Source organism: Schistocerca americana, chromosome 5 (genome assembly GCF_021461395.2).
Source record: "Schistocerca americana isolate TAMUIC-IGC-003095 chromosome 5, iqSchAmer2.1, whole genome shotgun sequence".
In the NCBI taxonomy this organism is placed as follows: Eukaryota; Metazoa; Arthropoda; class Insecta; order Orthoptera; family Acrididae; genus Schistocerca; species Schistocerca americana.
Genome location: NC_060123.1, coordinates 716,766,290 through 716,783,684, shown reverse-complemented (window position 1 = coordinate 716,783,684; position 17,395 = coordinate 716,766,290). Strand labels below are relative to the sequence as shown.

Genomic DNA, 17,395 nt, shown 5'->3' with positions numbered 1-17,395 from the left:
GAAGGTCACACTAACACCTTACCTAAATGTCGACGAGTATATACTCGCATCAACGTCGCTCTTGCTTTCATATACGCTGCAGCAACTCATACAAACGGAAATTTTTTGATCGTACCGTATATAAGTAATTTATATATCATAAGTATGTCATAAGTAATTTATATATCATACTCGAGCCAAAATTTTGGAAAACATTATTTTTTTAAATAACTGTAATCTTGTTATGCAGCTTCCAGTACATACCATTCGTTGCGGTCACAGTCAGTGGAACAGTCGATTAACTGTTAGCATATTCAGCGTAGTGTTTTAGGCTGAGAAAAGTGGCATGACTATCGCTTTAGTTCCAAAAACTATTTATTGTATGTCTAGTGACACCAGATAGTTCAGAAATAATGTGAACGCTCTCACTATTAATTCTCGTTCGTATGTCTTCCTACAAGGCACCCACTTCGCACCATCCTTCTCCAATAAGCCTCACTTAAAGCAAAACAATCACTTTGCTCAGCTGTCAGAAAACTTCTTTGATGCAGATGGGGAACCCGGACAACCCGGCCTACATGGACTCCATCAACTTCGCGAGCTCTGCGCCCTTCACCTTCTGGCAGAGGCTGCAGAACACGTGCTGGTACGTCTTCATGCGCTTCGGCAACTGGTGGATATCGGAGCGCGTGGTGGACCCTCTGGCCAGCGACCTGTTCGGCGAGGACTTCCCGCCGACCAGCGAGCTGGTGCGCAACACCAGCCTCGTGCTGGTCAACAGCCACTGGAGCACCGGCGGGCCCTTCCCCAGGGTGCCCGGCGTCGTCGAGGTGGGCGGCCTGCACGTCGGCCAGCCCGCGCCGCTGCCCCAGGTACCTGCCGCAGCCAGAAGGCTGTGGCTCGCCACGGTCGCGATCACTTACCTCACAGCCTCAAGGCTCCTCTAGGCCTCGTTAGGGCTGACCTCTCTCCTAGGCGGCCGGCCGGTGTGGCCGTGAGGTTCTAGGCGTTTCAGTCTGGAACCGCGTGACCGCTACGGTCGCAGCTTCGAATCCTGCCTCGGGCATGGATGTGTGTGATGTCCCTAGGTTAGTTAGGTTTAAGTAGTTCTAAGTTCTAGGGGACTGATGAGCTCAGAAGTTAAGTCGCATAGTGCTCAGAGCCATTTGAACATGTTGACCAGTATCGGCAGTAAACTGGGGTCACGGTGAGGCCTGCCTCTGCGAGTGGCGCGCTGCGCGACCTCCACCGTCTAACACGTTTGTTGATAAGCAGTGGAAGGAAAGGGAGAAGTTACTCAAGTACTTCAATGTGCAGTTAATATAAATTACAGAAGCGATAAAACCGAGCTGATATCTCTATATATCATCGAGTTTGGAAAGAAAGTTCAACTGATAGTAGTGAAATCTCGTTGAAACCAGTTCGAGTGCAGCTATTGTTTTGGAGGTGGGCCCGCAGTGTGCGTGTTATTAGGCAGCGTACAACATTTTGCCTGTTAAGTGGGAGCTCATCTCTGCGTGACTAGGCAACAAATTTTAGTAAAACGTCAGTTTCCTTTCGTTTGCTTGCTATGCGTTTCCCAAGAGTAATTGTCGAAATGCTAGTAATCAAATATATCTACCAGTCACATTGGCTTAAGAAAGTACAGTGTGGATTCGGGGAACCACACGCACGTGAAAACCAGCCTATAAGCTACGTACAATATACTAGAGGTACATTAAATGTGGGCCAAGGGGAAACTAGTTTTCATCACTTTGGACCTGACAAAGGTCTTTGATAAATTTCATCTGGAGCTTCAAATACGGAAATTACAGTAAAAGATGTTGGAATTGAGGACAGGTTGAAGGTTTCGAAGGGTAGCACACAGAGATTACAGGTAGGGGAAGAGGTACGGAGAAACTGGAAGTATTGTCATAGGCGTCGCACAATAGTGTGCTGAGACCACTAGTGCATATATTCTACGTTAATGACATACGCACGTCTCAAATATGAAAGTGCTTGCAAATTATTTGTTGGTAGATCGTAGAATAAGGTAATTAGGTGATTACTAAACTCTGTCACAGTAGAGAAATGAATCATTCAGAATGGAATGAGCATCAGTGTTTTGAGTAGCCACTTGGTATACTTCTGCTCGTGAAGATTCAAACCAAAATTCGCCTCTAATGTAGGAGAAGAATTCCTTGTAGAGTCAGCTAATTCCCTAGACATTGGGGTTATGTTTCCTAGGAAGCTACATTTGGGTATACATGTGAAGAGTGTAACCTACAAGGCAAATGATGTACTCCTCCAGGTACTCAAACGTTTAAAGGGCAGATCAAGGAGAGTAGAGTAAGTAGCATACTGTTTTCGGGGAGGTCTCATCGGCAGTACTTTAGTTCTGTGTGGAATCCATACTGGTCATGTCTGTTTTTAGAACTTAAGTGTGTCCAAAGATGGCAACAAGATTTCTCCACGGTCATTCTGACCGTTATAGCAGTTTTACTTGCGTGATGCCAAATCTGAAATCGGGCTCACTAGCAAGCAGCAAACATAGTGTATGCAACGTACATAGGGTTCTTACAGAATGCAGTGCAGTGGGCTAATATTAGACGTAAGACAACGTGAAGGAATGGGGGATAAACCAGAGATTGCACTACTCACATAACATAACCATGCTGCACTGCTACAAATCAATGGGCAGATATTCGTGTGTAGGCAAAGAGGCAAAGGACTGGAAGAGTTTTCAACGAGAGATCTTAACGCTCCGGCCTGAGACACTGCAAGGAGACCAAAGACTGCTTGTTGTGATGTTCGAGACCTATCAGGAAAGCAATTAAAGGAAATTTATTACAGAGCGTCACAACTACGCCACACATTTATGACGTTTCTCTGCATAAGCGCGATTCAGACTTATCATAGCTCTCAGCGAGTTGACAAATTCCTCCTCACTATAATTGTTCTACCATAGATTTCAGCCAGACTGTGACAGTATCTTGTATTGCTTTGGCAGTGACTAAGTATTAGGAACTAAGGCACGTTTTTGCGCGCACGAAGAGATGAAAATCACTTGGAACTGATCCTGCACTGTAACTCATGTTCGAGAACGTCACAATTTAAATGACCTAATCAATTTTCTGTCTGACGCACAGAATGTGTCCGATAAATGATGTGCAAAAACTCAACACTGGTAAAGAAGAGAGTGTTCAGATTCTTTCAAAAGCCTATTCTCAATTTTCTTATCGCGTCATAAACATCCTAGAATTCATTTTCCTTTCTCTTTCAATAAAACCCAAAAACATGATGACTTTAGCATCCCAAAAACGAAAGAGTGATCATGACCTTTCTGTCCGACAATGTTTAGCGTCATTTTCGTTTTTGGGAACGAGTTAGGATGATTCCATAGTGCTGACTACTGAATATTCTCTGCAGTAGCATAGGGAACTCACGTCCCGTTACTAGTACGCCTCTTTCTTCAGCATCAAAACGAAAAAGGAAGTTGAGAAAACCAGTCAAACATTGAGTTTGTAGTTCTGAGAAAGTATTTATGGAATCCAACGAACTTTGGGTACAGTGATCGTTTAGCCACTACCTCACGCAAAACGCCCCAAGAAATTTCAAGAAGGTTTATAATAGATGATATAACATAAAGCGGCAGTTTTCACGAACCATTCAGTCAATTTTCAGTACCAGTTCGTCGTTGACTACAGCTATACAGTCACTTCTGACGACATCATGAACATTCAAAATTGGTCCTTCAACTCTTAAAGTAGCAACACCATTGACAAACAACACTTTCAGCCATCACATTCAGTCGTTTGGCCTGTATGAGGCACAAGTTACTTGTTTAATCTCGTCAGATCTGAGGGTAATTAAGAAAACTGATTTGTTCTTCTGTGATAGATCATCTTTTTATTATAGTTGTAATGATTTTCTTTACTTTTGTTAGTTATTTTGTCATTTTATAAGTTTAGTAATATGTATTTTACTTAATAATTAATTTATTGTTTCAAATGTTTCAATTTTATTTATTTAGTCACTTTCCTTTCTATTGTGTGCAAGTTTTCTTAAACTTAATGCCCTATAATACAGCGATTTGAATTAATTGTCAAGTGATTTTCGAGCAACCAATTAATTTACTAGCAGCATTATTTTATGCCTACAGCTGCAATTAAGCGCCTTGCATAAATAAAATAAAATTATGTCAATCAATTTTAAATGATAGAGAATTAAACAGAGAATGTGGTATGAAACAAGAAAGTGCACCATACAACTTAATATAATTTAAATAAGGCAAGCTAATTGAGGTAATAGTTTCATTCTTCATTTATAAAGGTATCAGTCATCTGCTTTTTAATGTTTAAAAACATCTGGATACCCTTTCTTCCTAGAAACACTGATGACAGGAGTGATCTTGTTTATCTAATCAAATTCCTGAATGGAAGTTTAAATAGAACTAGAAATCAACTCGCTGTCTTTGTCACCTGGCAGCAAATAATCAAACCATTGTTATAAATGAATCATCACTTAAATATCGTATTATTCAAACAATGACATCAGTATCATTTTATTTTAATTTTATTAACTCAAATGAAAATGTCCAGGAGAGTGGGGCTGACTAACAATCAGACCTGGACCATTACTGAAAACTGGGACTGCAAAATTCCAAACCTGATTTCCAGAAGTTATGCTGTCAAGAAAATGAACTAATTGATTTATGTAACAACATCTCAGATATAGCACCAGATACGATGTCATTCTATGGAATTAAAATAAGAAAAATTATATCTACAATTACTTTTCTGAGAATAGTTATTAGTAATTTAAGAGATTTTAATCAAATGTCACTACAATAACATTTGGCGTACTGATCAACTAGACATTTATGAGTTCGGTCATAAATTTGATGCAGAGTGTGTGAGAGCTAGATTTTTCATTTATTCTCTATATGACTAATTAAAGTTATAACAGCCAAACAAATAAATGTATCGTCTTTTTCTTTTTCCATTGTTTCCATTGTTCCTTAGTTGGTTCATGGTGTGGGTTCCTGTAGTCATGTCCTACTTCATGAACCACGGGCAACGTATGAGTGGCCAAGTAAATGGTCCCGATAGTCGAGATACCAGTTACTTTGGAATAAGGCTGGGCACCTCGGACATATTCTGAGTCGTGGTCACCTTTGTGCTCATACGGCAAAGACTAGCAAATTCACCGGTTAGTCCCTCAACCACTAGGGGTAACACTCAATGGGACTCGGGGCAAGTAAGGCTAGCAACCTGCTTCCCTGGTACTTTAAATATGATGCTGGCAACAATCAGAGCAAAATGCCTCGGACCTTTGGAGGTGACGGAGTCCCACCTCTAACTGACAAACCAGGGACTCCTAAGATACGACTTGGCAAACAAATGGTAATGAGATGGGGAGCTATTAATATCAATGGGGGCTACTCTGGGAAGAAGGTAGAGCTGGCAGAGGCTGCAAGTAAGATGGGGCTGGACGTTTTAGCTGTTAGTGACATTCGGGTAAGTGGTGAGAAAGAAGAGGAAGTGGGAGAATACAAGGTCTACCTGTCAGGAGTCAAAGCAGGAATAGCACAATGGGGTGTAGGGCTTTACATCAGGAAAGAAATGGAACCCAGCGTAGTTGCAATAAGGTATGTAAACGAACGACTGATGTGGATAGATTTGACAGTGTCTAGCAAGAAAATTAGGATTGTGTCAGTATATTCGCATTGTGAAGGGACAGATCAAGATAAGATGGATAGTTTTTATGAGCCACTCAGTGATGTAGTTGTTAGAGTAAAGGACAAGGACAGTGTTCTACTCATGGGTGATTTTAATGCCAGGATTGGAAATCGAACAGAAAGGTATGAAAAGGTTATGGGTAAATTTGGAGAGGATATGGAGGCCAACAGGAACGGGAAACAACTCTCGGATTTCTGTGCCAGTATGGGCTTACAAGGGAACCTCCCCATCGCACCCCCCTCAGATTTAGTTATAAGTTGGTACAGTGGATAGGCCTTGAAAAACTGAACACAGATCAAAAGAGAAAACAGGAAGAAATTGTGTGGAACTATGAAAAATATTAGTAAAATATACAAACTGAGTAGTCCATTGGCAAGATAAGCAACATCAAGGCGAATGTGAGAACAGGAGTGCCGTGGTCCCGTGGTTAGCGTGGGTAACTGCGGAGCGAGAGGTTCTTGGTTCAAGTTTTCGCTCGACTGAAAATTTTACTTTCTTTATTTTCGCAAAGTTATGATCTGTCCGTTCGTTCATTGACGTCTCTGTTCACTGTAATAAGTTTAGTGTCTGTGTTTTGCGACCGCACCGCAAAACCGTGCGATTAGTAGACGGAAGGACGCGCCTCTCCAATGGGAACCGAAAACATTTGATCGCAAGGTCATAGATCAACCGATTCCTCCACAGGAAAACACATCTGATATATTCTATACGACACTGGTGACGGCATGTGCGTCACATGATAGGAATATGTTGTCGACCCATCTAACTTGTACACTTAGCGAATGGGTAAAAAGATTCTTCTACCTCGCCCGATTTAGGTTTTTTTGTGGATGTGATAACCACTCCCAAAAAAGTGATGAAAACATAAGAGTTTGTCACATAAACTGAAAATAAAGAAAGTAAATTTTTCACTTGAGGGAAGACTTGAACGTAGGACCTCCCGTTCCGTAGCTGCTCTCGCTAACCACGGGACCACGGCGCTCCTTGACTACCATTCTCCTTGATGTTGCCTATCTTCGCATAAACTACTCAGTTTGTATATTTTACTAATTTTTTTCATAGTTCCACACAACTTCTTCCTGTTTTCTCGATTGATCTGTGTTCAGTTTTTCAAGGCCTATCCACTGTGCCATCTTATAACTAAATCTGAGGGGGTGCGTTGGGGAGGTTCCCTTGTTAGGAATCACAAATTCCTTTTTTAAACATAAGAACATTCACCGGTATACTAGGGAAGGCAGGGGAACCAGATCTGTCATTGATTATATAATAACAGATCAGGAACTCAGGAAGGCTGTGAGGGACACACGTGTATTCAGGGGATTCTTTGATGACACTGATCATTATTTAATCTGCAGTGAAATTGGGATTGTGAGGCCGAAAGTGCAGGAGGTCAGGTCCATATGTAGGAGGATAAGAGTGGAGAAACTTCAGGATAAGGAAATCAGGCACAAGTACATAACAGCGATCTCAGAAAGGTACCAGTCAGTTGAATGTAGTCAATTACAGTCATTGGAAAAGGAATGGACAAGGTACAGGGACACAGTACTAGAAGTGGCTAAAGAGTGTCTTGGAACAGTAGTGTGTAAAAGTGGGAGGAAGCAAACAGTTTGGTGGAATGAAACAGACAAGGCAGCCTGTAAAAGGAAAAAGAAGGCGTATCAAAAATGGCTACATACTAGAACTCAGGTAGACAGAGAAAGTTATGTTGAAGAAAGAAACAAAGCCAAACTGATAATTGCAGCATCCAAGAAGAAACCTTGGGAAGACTTTGGAAACAGGTTGGAGACTATGGGTCAAGCTGCTGGAAAATCATTCTGGAGTGTAATTAGCAGTCGTCGAAAGGGAGGTAAGAAGGAAATGACAAGTATTTTGGACAGGTTAGGAAAATTGCCGGTGAATCCTGTGGATGCCTTGGGCAGATGGAGGGAATATTTTGAAGAGTTGCTCAATGTAGGTGAAAATACGATCAGTAATGTTTCAGATTTCGAGGTAGAATGGGATAGGAATGATGATGGAAATAGTATCACATTTGAGGAAGTGGAGAAAATGGTCAATAGTTTGCAGTGCAATAAAGCAGCTGGGGTGGATGAAATTAAGTCGGAACTTTTCAAATATAGTGGAATGTCAGGTCTTAAATCGCTACACAGGATAATTGAAATGGCCTGGGAGTCGGGACAGGTTCCATCAGACTGGACAAAAGCAGTAATCACACCAATCTTTAAACATGGAAACAGAAAAGATTGTAACAACAACAGAGGTATCTCTTTAATCAGCGTTGTGGGTCAAATCTTCTCAGGTATTGTTGAAAGGAGAGTGCGAGTATTAGTTGAGGACGAATTGGATGAAAATCAGTGTGGGTTTAGGCCTCTTAGAGGTTGTCAGGACCAGATCTTTAGCTTGCGGCAAATAATGGAGAAGTGTTATGAGTGGAACAGGGAATTGTACCTACGCTTTATAGATCTAGAAAAGGCATATGACCGGGTTCCTAGGAGGAAGTTATTGTCTGTTCTACGAGATTATGGAATAGGAGGCAAACTTTTGCAAGCAATTAAAGGTCTTTACATGGATAGTCAGGCAGCAGTTAGAGTTGACGGTAAATTGAGTTCATGGTTCAGAGTAGTTTCAGGGGTAAGACAAGGCTGCAACCTGTCTCCACTGTTATTCATATTATTTGTGGATCATATGTTGAAAACAATAGACTGGCTGGGTGAGATTAAGATATGTGAACACAAAATAAGCAGTCTTGCATATGCGGATGACTTAGTTGTGATGGCAGATTCGATTGAAAGTTTGCAAAGTAATATTTCAGGGCTATATCAGAAATGTAAGGACTATGGTATGAAGATTAGCATCCCCAAAACGAAAGTAATGTCAGTGGGAAAGAAATATAAACGGATTGAGTGCCAAATAGGAGGAACAAAGTCTGAACAGGTGGACGTTTTCAAGTACTTAGGATGCATATTCTCACAGGATGGCAACATAGAGAAAGAACTGGAAGCGAGGTGTAGCAAAGCTAATGCAGTGAGCGCTCAGCTACGATCTACTCTCTTCTGCAAGAAGGAAGTCAGTACCAAGACTAAGTTATCTGTGCACCGTTCAATCTTTCGACCAACTTTGCTGTATGGGAGCGAAAGCTGGGTGGATTCAGGTTACCTTATCAACAAGGTTGAGGTTACGGATATGAAAGTAGCTAGGATGATTGCAGGTACTAGTAGATGGGAACAATGGCAAGAGGGTCTCCACAATGAGGAAATCAAAGAAAAACTGGGAATGAACTCTACAGATGTAGCAGTCAGGGCGAACAGGCTTAGATGGTGGGGTCATGTTACACGCATGGGAGCAGCAAGGTTACCCAAGAGACTCATGGGCTCAGCAGTAGAGGGTAGGAGGAGTCGGGGCAGACCAAGGAGAAGGAACCTGGATTCGGTTAAGAATGATTTTGAAGTGATAGGATTAACATCAGAAGAGGCACCAATGTTAGCACTGAACAGGGGATCTTGGAGGAATTTTATAAGGGGCCTATGCTCCAGACTGAACGCTGAAAGGCATAATCAGTCGTAAATGATGATGATGATGATGATGATGATGATGATGATTATTGTTCCTTAGTCATTTCAAAGTTCATGCAGATATGATCCATCTTTGCAACTAGATGAAAGCAGTTTGTTTTTTGCCACAAGCACATATATTACAGGCCACTCAAAATGGTTATAAATAAAAGAGGCGAATTGTGTGTGACAAAAAACAAGTGCCTTTCATCTAGTTGCAAAGGTGGATCATATCTCCATGAATGTTGAAGTAACTAAGGAACGATGGAGAAGGAAAAAGGAAAAAGGTGATGAATTTATTTGTTTAGCTGTTACAAATATATAAAACTTTTGCACCACTAGTTTCATGAGATGAAATTATAGTTTAGTGTTATGATTTCTAATATTGTTAGTTCATGTTTACTGTCCTGCAGATGGATACCAAGTAAACCCATCTCCAGGATAACACATATGAACTACCAACATTCAAAATCATAAAACCAAACGATAACTTACCCTCATGAATCTTGTGCTGAAAAAGTAACATATTAACATACATGTAACCACTACACGATGCATTTACTGTACATGCTGATGAGCCAAAATACACTCCTGGAAATGGAAAAAAGAACACATTGACACCGGTGTGTCAGACCCACCATACTTGCTCCGGACACTGCGAGAGGGCTGTACAAGCAATGATCACACGCACGGCACAGCGGACACACCAGGAACCGCGGTGTTGGCCGTCGAATGGCGCTAGCTGCGCAGCATTTGTGCACCGTCGCCGTCAGTGTCAGCCAGTTTGCCGTGGCATACGGAGCTCCATCGCAGTCTTTAACACTGGTAGCATGCCGCGACAGCGTGGACGTGAACCGTATGTGCAGTTGACGGACTTTGAGCGAGGGCGTATAGTGGGCATGCGGGAGGCCGGGTGGACGTACCGCCGAATTGCTCAACACGTGGGGCGTGAGGTCTCCACAGTACATCGATGTTGTCGCCAGTGGTCGGCGGAAGGTGCACGTGCCCGTCGACCTGGGACCGGACCGCAGCGACGCACGGATGCACGCCAAGACCGTAGGATCCTACGCAGTGCCGTAGGGGACCGCACCGCCACTTCCCAGCAAATTAGGGACACTGTTGCTCCTGGGGTATCGGCGAGGACCATTCGCAACCGTCTCCATGAAGCTGGGCTACGGTCCCGCACACCGTTAGGCCGTCTTCCGCTCACGCCCCAACATCGTGCAGCCCGCCTCCAGTGGTGTCGCGACAGGCGTGAATGGAGGGACGAATGGAGACGTGTCGTCTTCAGCGATGAGAGTCGCTTCTGCCTTGGTGCCAATGATGGTCGTATGCGTGTTTGGCGCCGTGCAGGTGAGCGCCACAATCAGGACTGCATACGACCGAGGCACACAGGGCCAACACCCGGCATCATGGTGTGGGGAGCGATCTCCTACACTGGCCGTACACCACTGGTGATCGTCGAGGGGACACTGAATAGTGCACGGTACATCCAAACCGTCATCGAACCCATCGTTCTACCATTCCTAGACCGGCAAGGGAACTTGCTGTTCCAACAGGACAATGCACGTCCGCATGTATCCCGTGCCACCCAACGTGCTCTAGAAGGTGTAAGTCAACTACCCTGGCCAGCAAGATCGGATCTGTCCCCCATTGAGCATGTTTGGGACTGGATGAAGCGTCGTCTCACGCGGTCTGCACGTCCAGCACGAACGCTGGTCCAACTGAGGCGCCAGGTGGAAATGGCATGGCAAGCCGTTCCACAGGACTACATCCAGCAACTCTACGGTCGTCTCCATGGGAGAATAGCAGCCTGCATTGCTGCGAAAGGTGGATATACACTGTACTAGTGCCGACATTGTGCATGCTCTGTTGCCTGTGTCTATGTGCCTGTGGTTCTGTCAGTGTGATCATGTGATGTATCTGACCCCAGGAATGTGTCAATAAAGTTTCCCCTTCCTGGGACAATGAATTCACGGTGTTCTTATTTCAATTTCCAGGAGTGTATTTTGACCACCTACTTAAATGCGTGTTGGTCCAGTTCTGGAAATCAATTGAAAAGTTATTCTGTGTGCCATGGATTCGAGAAGTACTCGATAGGTTTCCGGAGCTTTGTGGCACCAGATGCCAAAGCACAGGTCACGCACTTCCCGTAATTTACGGGCGGTTGGTTTGTGGGCGCGGAGCTTGCGCCCGATAGCGTCCCGTTTGGGTTTAATTGGACTCCATAAACCGAATTTGATGACCAAGACATCAACGTGAATTCACTATCATGCTCCTCAAACCATTGCAGCACTATTCTGAACTTGTGGCACCGACAGTTATTTTGCTGGAAGCCGCCATCACTGTTGAGCAAAACATCAATCACAGCTTTCATGGTGCCTTCAACTACTACCGCAGGTCCAATGGAAGTCCAAGTGAATGTGAGCGTCCCCCACAACATAACGCTGCTCCTACCGGCCTGCGTCCGTGGCGCGCTGCAGCCGTTCGCCTGCACACTGGCCTATCTGGAAACGACCGCCGGCCTCGTTTACCGACAAACAGGACTCATCCGACCAGTCGACACGGTTCCAGTGATCCGCGGTCCACTCTCCATCATTTCGTGCCAACTGTAGTCATAACTGACGACGTTGTTGGGTCAACATCAGAACACTTAGCGGTCCTCTGCTGCGGAAGACCATGCTCAACACTGTGTGCTGAACGGTGTGCTCCGAAACACTTGTGCCTGCGCCAGCACTGCACTCTGACGTCAGACCTGCCACAAAACGCCGCCTATCCTGCATTAGAGAGCGGGCAGGCCTCCGGTCCCTATGTTCTGTGATGAGGTATGGACGTCCAACTTGTTGTCGCCTCCTCGTGGCTTCAGCATTCTTCAGTCACTTTCCACAGATGCTCGTGACAGTAGCACGGGAACAGCCGACCAGCTTCGCCGTTTCCGAAGTGCCCGTTCCTAGACGCTAGGCCACAACATTCTGGCCTTTTTCAGTCTCTTAAGTCGCCGAATTTCCGCCTTTGTGCCACTTACCGTCGCTAGAGTGCGTCACGTGCCCTCAGCGCCACCAGCCAGCATACGGTCTCGCGATGGGCAGTGGTCATCATGTTTTGGCTCACCAGTGTATATATAAACAAACATGTATTCACAAGCCACTGAAGATGCTTCATCAATGACAGAAACGAACTACATATGGCAAAATAGCGCCTTTCATTTAGTTACAAAGACGGTACATACGTCCACAAATAATTTTATTATTCATAAATCTTACTCAGCAAGGAAGAGAAATATAACTCTAATTCACAGTGTTTTTACTTCTGTCATCACCTAATAACAATTATGTTTTCATTAAGAACCGATACAGTGTAGTAATTTATATAGATTATATTGTCGGCTCTCTTTGCAGCGTATACAGGGTGAGTCACCTAACGTTACCGCTGGATATATTTCGTAAACCACATCAAATACTGACGAATCGATTCCACAGACCGAACGTGAGGAGAGGGGCTAGTGTAATTGTTTAATACAAACCATACAAAAATGCACGGAAGTATGTTTTTTAACACAAACCTACGTTTTTTTTAATGGAACCACGTTAGTTTTGTTAGCACATCTGAACATATAAACAAATACGTAATCAGTGCCGTTTGTTGCATTGTAAAATGTTAATTACATCCGGAAATATTGTAACCTAAAGTTGACGCTTGAAACCTCCGACGTTAAGTTGCGTGTTGTAACAAACACGGGCCACGGTCAGCGAGCAGCATCTGCAGGGACATGTTTACGATGACGACCGTGTTTACGAGTGTGGCTGTAGTGCACTGTTGTGGTTTTGTCTAGCTGTCGCAGTGTTCGCATGTAGCGCTTGCTGCTTTTGTTATTCTGCATTCGTCTCCGCACGCAGACCAACTGTAGTACACCGTGTTACCAGACGTCTGTGATAGTGTAGTGTTGTATGGACTGTGACCATGGTGTATTCGAACTCTGAAAAGGCGGAGATGACACTCATCTATGGCGAGTGTCGACGAAGTGCAGCTGAAGCCTGCAGGGTGTATGCAGAACGGTACCCGGACAGAGAGCATCCAACGTGCCGCACATTGCAAAACATCTACCGCCAACTGTATGCAACAGCTATGGTCGTAGCACGCAAACGGGTCCGTAACAGGCCCGTCACAGGAGAAGCAGGTGCAGTTGGTGTGTTAGCTGCTGTTGCCACGAACTCACACATGAGCACACGGGACATTGCGAGAGCCGGTGGACTGAGTCAAAGTAGTGTCATGCGCATACTTCATCGTCACCGCTTTCACCCGTTTCATGTGTCGCTACATCAGCAATTACATGGTGATGACTTTAATCATCGAGTGCAATTCTGTCAATGGGCATTAACAGAGAATGCGTTGTAGTTCTACCTGTTTGCCGATGAAGCGGGTTTCACAAACCACGGGTCAGTGAATCTACGGAACATGCATTACTGGTCCGTAGACAATCCTCGCTGGCTCAGGCAGGTAGAGCGACAGCGACCGTGGACTGTAAATGTATGGTGCGGAATCATTGGCGACCACCTCATTGGTCCTCACTTCATTGCAGAGGCCCAAACAGCTGCAACATACATCGCGTTGCTACAGAACGATCTGCCAACGTTCCTCGAAAATGTCCCACTGGAAATGCGTCGACGTATGTGGTATCAGCATGATAGTGCACCTGGACATTCCGCAATTAACACTAGGCTGACCCTTGACAGGATGTTCGACGGGCGTTTCATAGGACGTGGAGGACACATAAATTGACCAGCCCGTTCTCCTGATCTTACACCTCTGGACTTCTTTCTGTGGGGTACCTTAAAGGAGAATGTGTACCGTGATGTGCCTACAGCCCCAGAGGATATGAAACAGCGTATTGTGGCAGCCTCCGGCGACATTACACCAGATGTACTGCGGCGTGTACGACATTCATTACGCCAGAGATTGAAATTGTGTGCAGCAAATGATGGCCACCACATTGAACATCTATTGGCCGGACATGTCGGGACACACTCTATTCCACTCCGTAATTGAAAACGGAAACCACGTGTGTACGTGTACCTCATCCCTCATGGTAATGTACATGTGCGTCAGTGAAAAAGACCAATAAAAAGGTCTTAGCATGTGGACGTAATGTGCTGTTCCAGTCTCTTCTGTACCTAAGGTCCATCACCGTTCCCTTTGGATCCATACGTAATTCGGTGCTCTCCGACACACACGATCGAACACCGGAGGAGTGGTACTCAAGCGTCAACTTTAGGTTACAATATCTCCGGATGTAATTAACATTTTACAATGCAACAAACGGCACTGATTACGTATTTGCTTATATGTTCAGATGTGCTAACAAAACTAACGGGGTTCCATTTTAAAAAAAACGTAGGTTTGTGTTAAAAAACATACCTCCGTGCATTTTTTTATGGTTTGTATTAACCAATTACACTAGCCCCTCTCCTCACGTTCGGTCTGTGGAATCGTTTCGTCAGTATTTGATGTGGTTTACGAAATATATCCAGCGGTAATGTTAGGTGACTTACACTAGCCCCTCTCCTCACGTTCGGTCTGTGGAATCGATTCGTCAGTATTTGATGTGGTTTACGAAATATATCCAGCGGTAATGTTAGGTGACTCACCCTGTATAGCAAATTCGTGATTGGTTAATTTTAAGCCTCAAAAATTAATTTCCGTCGTACCACTGATGGTACTAATTTCAAAACCGGGATTAATTTCAGTGGTGATGTAACCTTAATATACTAAGAGATTCACTTAAGCAAACTAAAAATCATCAAAGCTGAAGTGAAAAGAATAGCCTTATGGGATTTTACACCGCTACAGTTGCATTCTAGACTGATTTGTCAATATAACACCTTATTTAGTGATAATAGAGGAAGATTTCTCATAAGCAGATTTACATAATACTTCAGCCATCTTATCACAAAAATGATTATTCTCTAAAACTGCAACGACGTTAGGTATTGTACCTCTTACTTGGAGCTTAGGCAGGAATAGTTGGCAAATAAATGAGAAGCTGAACCAGGATCTTTCATTCCACCTGATAAAATTATTATATCTCACACACATGTAATTGTTTTCTTTACGGTATTCGTTTTTGAAGCAGTGGCTTATATAGCTGACTTCTTCTGTTAATAACTGAAGCACTCGATACAGATGCTGCCGCACAGTGTGACAGCACACATGGATGCTTGATAGCGCTGTGTGTAGTGAGTACTTGTTTCAACCACTTCGCGCTCTTCAATAAAATCGGTATTACAGAATGGTTTTCACATTAGGTTGATTTTCAGTTGTAGCTTTAAATGGATACCGAAGATGATGATGAGGCAGTGTAGCTTGTAGCTATTGCAGCTCTGAGGACTCTGAGCTGCTGTGTGATTCACTGTAGCGGTTGTTCTGGTACTATTTTCCAGCCAACAAGAAATTGGAGGTTACTTTACAGATACTTCTTATATTCACAAAACTGTTGTCGTAAGAGTCTGTACAGAATCGGTATGTTGGTTACAACATTTCCACAGAAGCATGCAACCCCAACTGCTGTTATTAATAACTAGACTTTCCTCATGGGTTCACCTGCATATGCGATCGGCACAGGTACTGAACACACCTCCACCTGCCCCTCTCTGTGTGTCCATCGCTTTCCGCCTCTGTCTGTCCACCACATTCTCCCACCTCTACCTATTGCCTCCTCCGCAATCTTTCTGTCTCTTCACCTCCTCCTTACTCACTGTTTGTCCATTTTCTCCTGCCTGTCCCTCTCTCGCCATACCTTCCTTTCCCTCCCTCTGACCATTTCCTCCTCCCCCTCTCCACCACCCCTGCCTATCTTCCTTTTCCACTTGTCCACTACCCTCCTAGACCTACCTGCTAACTCAAGTATGTCCCCCTCCTCCCCTGTCTCTGTCCATTTTCCTTCACTTCACTTTTCTGTCCCCTCCTCTATCCAAACTAGAGCCTGGAAAACTGTTTCTTGCCACTGACATATAGGCTGCCCTGCAAAGCAGGTTGATTTGGTAGGTCAATACTGTTTCCATGAAACATTCCTGTTGTGCAGGGCATAAGCCAGAGGCTGGGAAAACACGTTTTTTCAGGTATCACTCCTCCTGTTGGGGCTAGATTGCTATAAACCAAACAGTGTTGATATTTACAAGGCCTGCTTTTTATATGCCCATTTTCGTTGAAATCGATCCATAGGTTTCGGAGGAGATCCCATACGAACACACATACACTCTGCTTGACATATAAACAACATATATTATGTGGCAGACGTCGACTAAGCAGTTGTGTACAGGGTGACGTGTTTCCAGGAGCTGGGAGCATGGCTGGACGGCAGCCCCCAGGGCGTGGTGTACTTCAGCCTGGGCACGATGGTGCGGCCGGACACGTTCTCGCCGCACAAGCTGCGGGCCGTGCTGGACGTCTTCTCGCGGCTGCAGCAGCGCGTCCTGTGGAGAGCCGACCCCGACAGACTGCCTGAGCTGCCGCCAAACGTGTTGGCGCGCCGCTGGCTGCCGCAGAACGACGTGCTCAGTGAGTGTGCTTGCCTCGACTGGCTTAGAAGCTGTCTCTCTGCTCCGCTACTTGTCGTCTTTCTGCAGTGCGAGGTAACACTACACACTTCAGCCAAAACACTACGACCACCACTCGCTGCGAGGTTCTGTGCCATCTGCTGGCCTTGTGGGCATGTGACGTGAGAATAAATGGACATAAACGGAGAAGAGACGAATGAAAGTCAGTACGTGACTATAATAGAAAAACAGGCAGTATCGCATGGTGAAATCGTTCACCACCCACTAACTAGGCTAGAAACCTGGAGTGAAGTAACCGAGATGTGTGGAGAATCATTCTAGCGACGGTATGGGCTGTAAAAGAGGAAATCTACTGACATAAGCGTCTTTGACAAACGAAAGATTCTTATGACCTGGTACTGTGGAACGAATATCTCAAGAGGTGGTGGGCATTCGTGTCCTGCTGTAGTGGGCGCCCTTGGAAAGTAATTGAAAGACGTTAAAACCGTGAGTAGAGGACGAGGTGTAGGACATCCACACCCCATCACAGAGTATAGGGGTCGGAGGTTTGCCCCTTCACAAAGCAGGATGTGCGTCGACTTGTGGCAGATCTGAC

General features: G+C 44.6%; 1 protein-coding gene across 2 annotated transcripts in view; it reads left to right on the top strand.

The window, feature by feature from the left end:
* Positions 1 to 17,395, top strand: part of LOC124615688 (UDP-glycosyltransferase UGT5-like) — a 162,296-nt gene that overhangs the window by 110,860 nt on the left and 34,041 nt on the right. For both annotated transcript variants that reach the window (XM_047143721.1, XM_047143720.1), the window contains 2 exons: positions 531 to 851; positions 16,579 to 16,801. In XM_047143721.1, the coding sequence (XP_046999677.1) occupies positions 531 to 851; positions 16,579 to 16,801 (544 nt within the window). The remainder of the gene's footprint in view (positions 1 to 530; positions 852 to 16,578; positions 16,802 to 17,395) is intronic.